Source organism: Halichoeres trimaculatus, unplaced genomic scaffold (assembly GCF_033239565.1).
Source record: "Halichoeres trimaculatus isolate MK-OKI-2021-1 unplaced genomic scaffold, fHalTri1.1 fHalTri1_scaffold_4, whole genome shotgun sequence".
In the NCBI taxonomy this organism is placed as follows: Eukaryota; Metazoa; Chordata; class Actinopteri; order Labriformes; family Labridae; genus Halichoeres; species Halichoeres trimaculatus.
The window spans coordinates 2,930,181-2,942,344 of NW_027437182.1; the positions used below are offsets into that span (position 1 = coordinate 2,930,181).

Sequence of the window (12,164 nt, forward strand, 5' to 3'; positions counted from 1 at the left end):
GTAAGTGCAGTTTGGGACCATGGCCATGAACGTATGCTGATAAATAAGAACTTACAAAGGCATATCAGAAATATTTTAAATTTGATTCAGAAACAAGACCAAAAACTCACTCACTCACAATATTTTGAAAAATTTACTGAACAGCATTTCAACAACAGGTTATTTACACTATTTCCATGATCTGTGATCCGTTATCAGGCTACTGAGACTGTAGCCTACCGTTATTCTCTCACCTGAGTTAACGAGGTGTGTGTTTGAAGCTGATGAGAAAAAAGAGAGCAAGAGGATGTGAGTAGGTGAAAGGGAGGCAAAGTGGAAACCCTTTATATTGTTTTAACATCTTAAAAAATATTTTTTGGGATAAGGGGTCAGATTACGATTCTTCTTCTCTCTGCTCCCTTATCTGGATTTAGGAGTGATGTGTTTTCATTCTGTTTTTTTTTCTACAGTGACTGCTGAAAATTGTCTAAATAAATAAAGATTCCTAAATTTGCTGCAGCCCACTTCATCACAAAATGTAGCCTAAATCAATGTAAGATCATTTTCTGACTGATATTTCCTGATATTGCTGTTTATCTGGCTTTGAGAGAAATTCAGCTTCTTCCATGCTCTCTCCATATGTTGTGTTCACCATCTTACGCTGATGTCGCTATAAAATCCCACAGCGCACATGGCTACTTAATATGCACGTACTGATTTGCATTGACCATATATGGTTATGTTCGGGCGTGCTGAAGGCGGGAAACGAGGTGTGTCACCACATTTACGCTTTTCTCGGCGCGGTGTGGATTATCAGGGGGAATAGCGTGCAGTCGTGTGTACGCAGAGTTTGATAGATCTGAAAAGAGTGTAGGCTATATGTTTTGGTCGTATGCACGTTTTGCCTTTTCGTCGTAAGTGAAACTTAAGAGGACTTTTACACGCTGTAAAAAATGAGGCCCCAGGAGAGGAGAATATGAAATAATAAGCCGCGTCAGCTCGTTGGTATTGTAACAGGTGATTGTACTGTGTGCCTGCTCTTACTCTGAATGTGCGGTGATAATGAAACAGTGTGGTCGCTCTCGTCACTGAAACTCTGGAACCGAGACGTGCGCGGTGCAGCCGCTCCTCTTCCAGTGAAGGGAGGCAGACAGCGCAGTCAGCTACTGTGGCCACGGCCGCAGTAAGCATGAGCGCTAATGCCCAAAAAAGAAGTTGCACGTACCTTAGAGTCAGACGCCCCGCTCCAGTTTCTCTGGAATCTGGTTCGTGTCAAACGTATCAAGTAAAGAGCGACGTGTATGAGTGTGACCAGTGCGCGCACTCTTGTTCTCGCTTCTTTACGTGCGGTAGGAAATTACAGCTGTGCAATGATCTGACCGAGTGACGGATCGTATTTTTTTCTCCATATGAGACTGTGGCGGAGCCAAATGAGACTGTGGCGGGCCGCCACAGTCTCATTAATTAATGGGAAACACTGTAGTTTGTGTATTTTAATACTGATAAAAAAAAGTATTTGTAACAGCAAAATTCCCTCAGTGAAGTTAAAAACAAATCCTTAAAAAGGGAAATGTGACCCAGACACTTCACTTTGGTTTCACATTTTGGAAAAATCCATAAAAACAAACATTATTTGTCAAACCAAAATTATCTCAGATAAAATATAGGCATTAAAATAAAATAGCGCGTGCATGGTCTGGTTACTCACATGTCCTTCAGTTCCCCTCAGCTGTGAGGATGAAGGGGAGAAGCATGGTGATGGTTGATGGGCAGATGAATGAGGGAGGGCTCACAAAATGGCGGCAAACAGTCCAGAGTGAAGTAGTAGCTGACGCCATAGGAGAGTCTAACCTCCAGCAGGTCCAAAGAGAGCGTCCTGGTTCACTGTGGACATTAACACATCTCTCAGTCTCGTATTACTCCTCTAAAGCTCCTTAAACTCTCATACTGAGTCCATAAAAGCTTCAAACGAGCTAACAACACTAACAGAACACAGCAACATTAACTGCTACTGCACTGAGAACACATGCTAATTCCGCTAGCATGCTAATGCGCTAATGACGGTTAGCATCAAGTTCAAACATACTACATCTTGCTGAAGCAGTACAAAAGATTACACACAAAGTATTTACCTTTTGAAAGTCTCAAACAGTCTGTAACTCATCTGTAAACTCTGCATCCACCGAAGTGTCGGACACACGAACCTCTGAAGATTTGCTCCTGACTCTGTCTGTTAGTGATGTGCGGATCGATACTGAAATATCGATACTTCCAATACCAGCTCTCTGTGCTCTAAAATAGATTCTAAAACCATAATATCGATACTTTTGATACTTCAGTCACTGAGGGCCTGTAAATCATTAACAGGAACACAGTGAGTCTCCAAACTGTTAAGAACGTATCTGAATGATACGCCGTTCTGTCGGAACTACTTTTCCTTCCGCCAGACTAAGTGCGTAATGCGTCAGTGCAGCTGCACGCACGTGAGTCTGTCACTCACTTCTACACTGTCACAGGACAGAATGGTAAAGTGCAAAAGAGGTCATGTGTGGAGCTATTTTAGCTCCACAAACAGCCAAGAAAGAAAAGGAAGAGGAGAGCTCAGCGTCAGGTGCTGCTAGGGTGAGACACACCTCTCTAAATCCTTCAGTGCTGCAGGCGGACACCATCCAGGTACAGAGGGAGAAAATGTGGGGCTTTAAGTGTTGCTAAGCACTGTTGCTATTGGTCCAATTAATAGATATGGCTATGAAATAAGTAAAAAATAAATAAATACATGCTTCAATAAATAACTGCATGAGTTCATTTAGAGTAATAAAACATGAGTCAAGGAGATAATCTCACATAGGCAAAACAGCCTAGATTAATCCAGGTAAGGTTCCCTAAGGAATTGATTATTTGAAGTGGATTACAAACAACAGGTGTCATTAAATTACACAGAACAGTTGTAATAAAACAGTCATGTTGAGTTGAGAAAACTATCTTCTGGAAAACATAAATAAAAGATAACATTTATCTATAAAATATACCCATTATGAATTTACAACCCATCTAATTTTCTTTAACTGTTGAATAAATAATTCAAAATGTAGGTATTGACAAACTTGTGAACTCATTGGGGCATTTATTTGTTTATTTAATGATATATTGTACTGGCAAATTCAAGTTAGTGGTATGATTTGAAATGCACTAATTATTTTTTCTTTAGATTTACCAGACACATTACATGTATTTACACTAAGTATCAGTATTGGATAGGTATCGCACATACCAGCCTGAATTTTACTCAGTATCGGAAAGGAAATCAGTGGTATCGAACATCACTACTGTCTGTGCCGTATCACCTCACGTCATCTTGAGATTAAGTCCCGCCCCTCGACCTTCCTGAAAGAGCTGAAAGGGCTAAAAAGAAACAGTTTAAAATGAGCTGAAAATACTTCCGCTGACCCAATATCACATGATTTTGAGATGCCAATCTTTTGTTTCTTTGATTTTATTGGTTGCTAACAATCCATCAGCCCTATCACAAAGGCAGAGGGGGGAGTGATGAGACATGAGACATGTCAGAAACTGCAGAAGTTCATCATGTCCAATACTTTGGTGGATGCAGAGTTTACAGGTGAGTTATGTTATGACGTTTCTTGGTTTATCTGAGAGCAGATCAGACAGCAGCAGACTGTGCACTGACTGTCTCATTGAAACACATGGGAGTGCACAGATGCGCGCGAATAAGATGGAGTGAATCGTCCGCGATCTGTTACTTATATATATATATATATATAAAAAAAAGCTCAGGAACATGTTTGTGTAAACCTCCAAAGTGAGTTATGTCTAATTTTTTTTATAGAGATGTTCACTTTTAAAATCAAAATATCAAACAAACAATTTTGAAACAATCTTTTATTATTTTTCGTTTTTCCATTTTTAAAACCAGGACAGAAAAACATGTTTTTTCTGTTTTTCTGTTATTCCAAAGCAACTCCCTGTGCGAGTGCTGTAGAGTTTAATATAGTTATCACTATGCATTTTTTTAGCTCTTTCTGTGTATTTTTACTCGCTCGCGTCACCCTGTATGCTCTCGGTTGTTGAATTTCTGCAGGTGAGGAATAAAAAAGTGCGTGCGGCAGGACCTTGAAGCATGAGTCCAGAGCTGAAGCTATAGACAGCTCATCCTTCAGGCCCATACAGGTTATATAAAGACAAAAATGAGGTCTGATTTTCTTGTAACAAGTAAAAAAAAAAAAAAATCCGACAATGTTGTTTCAAGCAATTCAGACCTCATTTTTGGTCTTTAAATAACTTGAAACAAGACATTTTTCTGGACTGATATGTTGAATGTGGCAATTTTTACTCACAATAATACAAAAACAAGAGAGTAAGTAAGATATCCGTTTTTTTGCACACAAAGACAACACCAAGACTGGCAAGCTTAATGTCTAGATATGTGGAGCATCAACTTTTTGGTACAGCAGTGTGGGCGTGAAATAATTACTACTTATAAAATAAAGAGCTGAGCCACCTGGGCAGGTGTCAGGCAAACAACAAACCCAGCCTGCACTCAAAGACAACACCCAGATTGGCAAGCATTAAGTTTGGATAGGTGGAGCATCAACTATTTAGCCCTGGTCCTGATTTACCAGGCCATCAAGTTGTCTGCTCATCAGGCAAATATAATTCTGACCCCAGAGACTCTGATGCACTTTCTTGACTGTAACCGATGAATAAACATCCAACTGAGAACTTGGCCGACTCCTCGTCATCCTCACCACCTTTGTTTTTTGTCTGAATAACAGTGGGTGTGTAACCTCTTGTTTTTCTAATGTCAGAGTTTTCTCTGAATTTTAAAATATCACATGTGATTTTTTTGAGATGATGGACTTGACAACCTTTTCTTTCCAGGATGGTTCAGCAAGCCCGGAGATCTAACATCAAAACCTGACAAAGACACTGAAAAAGAATCATCACACAGGTAATTTTGGACCCGTTTTTAATTTTGGAGAAAAATTAGCAAATTGAATCTGATGATGAAATGAATGGACTGCTTGTGTAAAAATGGGGAAAACTGTTGTCATTTCATCCCTCCTTTTGGTGGATTTTGTCTCATATATTAAAGCGACCTTGTCTAAGAAAGTAATTCAACTTTTGGATGAATAATAACTGTAAATATGCATGGTTCACATGAGAACAACTTAAAGCTGGTGTGTTTGGTTTTTGGACAAGGCAGCTTAAACTGACACCTCCAATCTTGTCTGAGTGATTGGGCTCCAGGTTGGTTGACTCCAGTTAGCTCAAGAAGTCACAGCTTAGTGGTTCACGTACTGTTTCCACCCTGTGCTGAGATTGTTTTCATGTTCCAATTATAGCAACATGAAAACATATCCCTTTATAGTACGGACAGTCATGCCAGTTAGAAAAAAATAATAGTTTTTGATTGTTTTTTTTTTTTTGTCTTAAAATAGATCCAGTAAACAAAATCTAAAGAAATGTTCCAAAAAATAAAAATTAAGAAATTTTACATTTTCCTGGGTTTCTTTCCTTCAGGCAACACTGTACCATAATGTTGTGAAATTAAAAAATAGTATTCATATTTCAACACATTTTTTAAGATTTTGTAAAAAAAAAAAAAATCAAAACACATGCACAACAGTTGTTGTTGATGACCTCAACAGTTTACAATGAGTGTTGTCTGAATGTTGCCTGAAGGCATCACCCTACCACTGAGGAAACGCCCCATTGGAATGAATGTGTCAGGGAGTCTCAACATATTACCCAACTCTACATGAACTGTTTAATAGAAGACTTCACTTCTGTAGCTGTCAGTAGACAGACTTTCCATTGTGGGACTGGAGGAAAGCTCCTGTTAGTTTTACTCTGCACTTCATCAGCCCTTTGAGCTGCTTCTCGGGAAGGAACTGAAAAACAACCAGACGTCCCAAACAAGCAGCGAAATTTTGAAGAAAATGAATGATCAATGTATTTTACACTCTATCTCATAATAGTAGAACCTGTTCTTCTAGAAATACCTGTCACTGCACTTTTACCCTCAGATGCCCCTTTTCCACCAGTGCCTGTTGGTGCTGGTGCTAGTGCCTAATTGGTTCAGCTCACTGTCCTCCTGAGGAACCGGATTAGTTTTCCATTGGCAAAGAGCCAAGTTGGGACTACGGAGGACCAAAACCAAGTCTGAACTTTACTAAAACTAACATCAAATTTATCTAGGTGAAAACTGTAGAGCTACAAAAGAAAAAAAAAAAATAAGCAGATCGCTTTTGAACAGTTTGTAATCCCAAAGACAGTCTACCAAAATGTTGTCATGGTTAATCTGTAAAGGTACAGTGTTGCCTCAGGGTAACATTTGCATGTTTACACGTTTCTTTAAATAAAATATCAAAACATGTAAATTAAACTATTAGAGATTAAGCTTCACTTGTCTGTTAATATGAATTTATCTTTTCTAGACTGAGAAAGGCCGGGTAAAAAAAAAGTTATTGGACAGTTTTAAGGAGAGAATTGGACAAGTTGGTCCTTGCAAGAAAGTCTGCAAAACAGAGAGTCTGCCTAATCTTCAGAGAGTCACACGACAAATTCAAACACTGCTATTGATTCTTTAAGGTTTTCTTTCTTTTTTAATGTATTTCATGACAACTGGGATGGATTGTGGGATTGCAAAAGGCAAAAAATTGGCATGCTGCCTAGAGGCAACAAAGTACCGTATCACCCAAAGTTGTTGGAAATTATATTAACTATGGCAACACACATTGCCTTCGTGACTTGTTTGAGATCTCCTCAGTTTGTTTTCTCTCTTCCTGCAGAATGGATACACACATTTCAAAAGCTCATCTCAAGAAAATGTTCATCATTTTGCTTCTTTCAACACTGGTTCTGTGCAGCCTGCTGTTTGTCACCATGACGGACAAGCAGAACTTTCAACATTTACCACCACTTGAAGATATTAAGACTTTCCACAAGTACAACATCAACTGTAAGGCCATTTATGATCTGGACCCTGCGGAGTTGGAGAAATCACGCATCATAAGGGAGCAGCACATTGTTAAGGACACAGATGAAAGTCTGTTTAATCTCACCTTAGACTGTCCAAAGTTCATCAGAGCAAGAGGTTATGACGATGTGTGTGTGTCTAAGGAGGAGAGAGATTTTCCCATAGCTTATTCAATGGTTGTGCATAAATATGCCTGGATGGTGGAGAGGCTGGTCAGAGCCATCTACTCCCCTGCTAACATCTACTGCATCCACTACGATGAAAAGTCTCCAGATCACTTCAAAGCAGCCATCGAGGGCTTTGTGCGCTGCCTGCCAAACGTCTTCATCGCTTCTAAGCGAGAGATTGTCTATTACACCGAGTTCAGCCGGGTACAAGCCGATCTCAACTGTTTTGATGATCTCTTGAAGTCAGATGTGAAGTGGAAGTATCTCATCAACCTCTGTGGCCAGGATTTCCCCCTCAGAACAAACAAAGAGCTGGTGTCAGGTCTCAAAAATCTAAATGGATCAAACATGCTGCATTCAAAACAACCAAGGAACAAGGCCAGTAGATATTTGTACCACTATGAGCTGAAAGGCTCCTCTAAATACAACAAATGGCTGGTGAAAACACACCAGTTGAAGTCACCACCTCCACATGGTATCCAAATGTTTGTTGGCAGCACCTACTTCTTCTTGTCAAGAGAATTCATTGTTTATATGAACTCCTCAGCTGTAGTCAAGGACTTTCTGGCATGGACAGTGGACACCAAAATGCCAGAAGAACATATCTGGGCTTCGCTTGTGCGAATTCCAGGTGTACCCGGGGAGGTGCCCAGATCCCATCCAGACATCACTGACATGACGAGTAAGACCAGGATAGTAAAGTGGGTAAAGAATCGCCGTTATCCACCATGCACTACCATATACATTCGGGAAGTTTGTATTTACGGTGCAGCAGAGATAAACTGGTTACTTAACTGTGGTCACTGGTTTCTCAACAAGCTGGACCCTAACGTGGACCCTGTTACAGTTCAGTGCCTTGAGGAGCTTCTCCAGGAAAGACGGGAGCTTTTTGGCCGTTAGTGGAAAATTATATCTTTATGGGTTTTCATTTTATTTTGTTTGTTTGTTTTACTGGCCTCAAAATTCAAAACGGTTAACTTCTTGGGTTCAGACACTGATCCAAATGACTTTTCTCATCTAGACATGATTCATATGCCCAAGAAAACATCTTCTGGTGTGTTGTTGTTTTGGACTTTATTTTTAATGCAACTGTGTAAAGCTTTTGGAAGATAAAACCATGAAACTTTCCTGATGGATGAGTTTTTTAATGTCATTGAATGTGATGCTTGTTTCAATGAAAAAAAGAAGTATTCAAACAGGTGTCTGGGCAATAGAAAAAAATCAAAAAGCCTGGAAGGAGACAGGCGTCTGTTTATTTGTAACCCTTTAATGTTTTTTGTATCCTTGGGGCATGAAGTGTTTTCCTGCGTTATCGTCCCTAATTCCAAATAATCATTATTTATGGACCTGAACGTTGTGATTTCTTTTCATGTGTGGATTATTTGAGTTAATAACAATGTCTGGGAGAAATTTTGTTTGAATTGCATCTTTGGAAATAAACGTGATGAGAAAAAAGTTGACGCGTTCAATACTTATTTTCCCCACTGTATATATATATATATATATATATATACACACTGCTCACAAAAATTAAAGGAACACTTTTTTTATTGGGCCTGGCATGAAATCAATTAAACCTGTCTGATAATTTTCTGGTTGGTTAAGCAGCTGAGGACATCGTTAATCACTTTCAGCTGTATTGGTGTTCATGGAATTAGCAACAGGTGCACTACAGTGGCAACAATTAAGCCGCGTTTCCACCAAGCAGACCGGTTTGGTTCGTCTCGGTACGGCTTTTTGCGGCGTTTCCACTGACTCATCCCGGGACAGATCCCTAAAAACGAAGACGAGCTGACATACTTTTTTGGGACCCTTTCGTATGGGTGCCAGACTGAACCGATCCGCTCTCCGAAGGTGGAGCAACACACTGCAGACGGTTGATTGGTCAAAGGAATTGTCAGCGGCCCCGACAGCGGCTGCATTTCTCCAGCTTGATTGCACTTTGTAACAGAGAGCTACATGAAAATCACAGAGAGGACGAAATGCTGGATGTCTTTCATCCGTGCTCTTTGTTTACTGTGTCGCGTTTCTCTTCTTTGTTGGCGAGGTAAGCTGCTACGGTGTCGTGCTATTGTTTAACAGCTGCGGCTTCCGGCGTCCAGCATCCGGCTTACACGCTGCCCACCACAAGAGGGCACAGTTTGCTGTGGAAACGCAAACGGGATCAGGCTTAACTGTACCAAACCGTCCCAAACCGCACTGAACCGACCCGAACTGCTTAGTGGAATCGCAGCTTTAGAAAACCCTCAAAACAGGACTGGTTTTACATGTGATGGTCATTTCAAGTTACTCCCTCTTGAACTGTCTTGGCTGGTTTTCCATTCGTGCTGGTTTTGGCTTGAGTAATTGTCTCTACTGGCAGAATGAGGCGATTCCTTAACCCTACAGAAGTTGCACAGGTTGTCCAACTTCTCCAGGATGGCACATCTACACGTGCTGCATCAAGAAGGTTTAATGTGTCTTCCAGCACAATCTCCAGAACATGGAGGAGATTTCAGGAGACTGGTGGTTATTCTCGGAGAGCTGGACAGGGCCGTAGAAGGTCCTCAACCCATCAGCAGGACCGATACGTGCTCCTTTGTGCAAAGCGGAACAGGCTGAGCACTGTTCGTGCCCTACAGAATGACCTCCAGAGGGCCACTGGTGTGAATGTCTCTACCCAAACAATCAGTGACAACGGATGGTGTCTTGTGGCAGGAGCATGCCGCGACGTTGTCAAGCATGCATACAAGCTCGGGGGGGCCACACAAGATACTGAAAAGCATTTTGAGTTGCAGAAATTAAGATTTGGAAAAAATGAACAAGCTTGCCACATCCTCATTTCACTATGATTTTAGGGTGTCTACACAATTGAGCCCTCTGTAGGCTGAAAACTTTTATTTTCATCAAAAGACTTGGCATCCTTTTGTTCCTAAGACATTGCCCTGTCGTTATTTGTATAGATATCCAACTTCATATTGAGATCTGATGTATCTAATGTGTTTCTTTGAAATGCTCTTTGAATTTTGGGGATTTATATATATATATATATATATATATATATATATATATATATATAATATACCGCTCAAGAATTAAAGAGAACAAATTATCATAACAATGTAACTTCAAGTCAGTCACACTTCTGGGGTATCAACCTCTTCAGTTAGAAAACTACACTGATTTTGAATTAATTTCAGGTGCTGTTGTGCCATTGGAAGAGGTAATGTGTAAATGAAAGGCAATAAACAAGACAACCCAAATAGAGGAATTGTTATGCCGGTGGTGGCCTCAGACCATTTCCCTGTCACTGTCTGTTTTCATTGATAATGTTGATGATTTTTATATATAGTACAGTATAGTATTGTATAGTATAGCACAGTGTAGTATGTTATAGTACAGTATATCACAGACTTATTGCATAAACCTGTTTCCACAGCTCAAACATGTGTAAAACATTTTCAAATGTTCTGTTTTTGTCCAACTATTTTTAAAAAGTTGTGCGCTAGATCTGAAGGGGAGCTAAATAATTGCTGTTTTATATGTTTAAAAAGTTAAAAATATCATGTTTTAAAAAATTGGTTAAATTTAAAATTTTTACCCCCAAATGGACAATGTGTCCCCGAGGGTACAGAGCGTAGAGTTGAAAATATAGATATTCTTTAAGAAAAAATCACGGAAGTGTGTTATTTAGACTAGATAGATTAGAAAATAACAATTAATTAGTTTTCATAAATATCTTTATTTGCTTGCCAATTAAAGGGTTAATGCAAATGTTTAAAGCTTTTGGAAGATAAAACTATGAAACTAACCATGGTGGATGTTTTTTTGATGCCATTGAATGTGATGTTTATTTCAATGAAAAAAAAAAAGTATTCAAACAATTGTCTGAGCAATAGATAAAAATCAAAGAGCCTGGAAAGAGACGGGCGTTTGTGTAGAATCCACTGGTTTTGAAGTCCTGTGTGAAGCGTCTAATGATGGTTTGGGTTGACATGTCATCTGCTGGAGTGGAACTACTATGTTCATCAAGTGCAAAGCCAGAGAAGTGGTCTACCTGGAGGTTTCAGAGCTGGGTCATCTGTCGGTCGGTCGGCTCTAACAGCTGTTGGTGTGTCTGCTCATTTGCATATAATAACTTTAATAACACATAAACAGTAACAGTGCTCTGTCTGTATCTTTAAACTGTTCAAGAAACACATTCACATGAAGAAAACCTACATTCTGTTTAGGAGCACACAGATCATTTTACCAGTGAAATGCCTCATCATTTGATCATTTATGAATTATTTAGACTTTACCTAGTGCATATCTGATGGTGAACTCTGACACTTAATAATACAATATTGCGTATTGTGTCTCAGGCACGACTTGAATTATCTTAATAAAGAAAAAAAAAATCTAGAAGAAAATAAAAGAGAGAAACAACTGATCACAAAATAATATTTCTTTTCTATGTACTTTATTTAACTATATTAATTATCATAGCTGTTAGTGCTAATATTGATTCCAACCCACAGTCAGCAGTTATTCTGCAGTGGTCTGTTCAAACTTGAGAGTCTATCAATAAAATGAAGAGTGAGGTTACGTTAGCTCTGCTTGGTAGATGACTGGCAGGACATAACCAGGATTCACTAACGTTACACATTACAGACACGTCTCACAGCACAGGGCTGCCAGCTGAGCTAAATATAGACAGCTACTAAACTACTTACAAACTGACAGTGTTCACTTGTTGTCACATTAGCCTACAGATACGTCGGAGCACCAGGCTAACATATAGCCGGCAGCTACAACGTTTGCTTGATGTCACGTTGCAAACCGCAGCACTACGTAACTGGATTGATAAATACCTTACCTCCGTGTGATGTATCCAAGAAAAAAGTTGTCTTGAGAAAAGAAATTTGTTTGGGTCGGAACTCCTTTTAATCCCAAAACAAACACCCGCCTCGCTAAAAGTAATGTGCGACAGTGTGCAGAGACTCCGGGCCACCAGGTGGCGAGGAAGTGCAATCAAAACATATCACAGCATCTTTAAC

General features: G+C 39.7%; 1 protein-coding gene across 1 annotated transcript; it reads left to right on the top strand.

The window, feature by feature from the left end:
* The first annotated feature begins 6,792 nt into the window (after positions 1-6,792).
* LOC141788773 (beta-1,3-galactosyl-O-glycosyl-glycoprotein beta-1,6-N-acetylglucosaminyltransferase 4-like) lies at positions 6,793-8,046 on the top strand. Its single transcript, XM_074667833.1, has one exon. It carries the CDS (start codon positions 6,793-6,795, stop codon positions 8,044-8,046), a length of 1,254 nt encoding a protein of 417 aa, XP_074523934.1.
* The last annotated feature ends 4,118 nt before the right edge of the window (positions 8,047-12,164 follow it).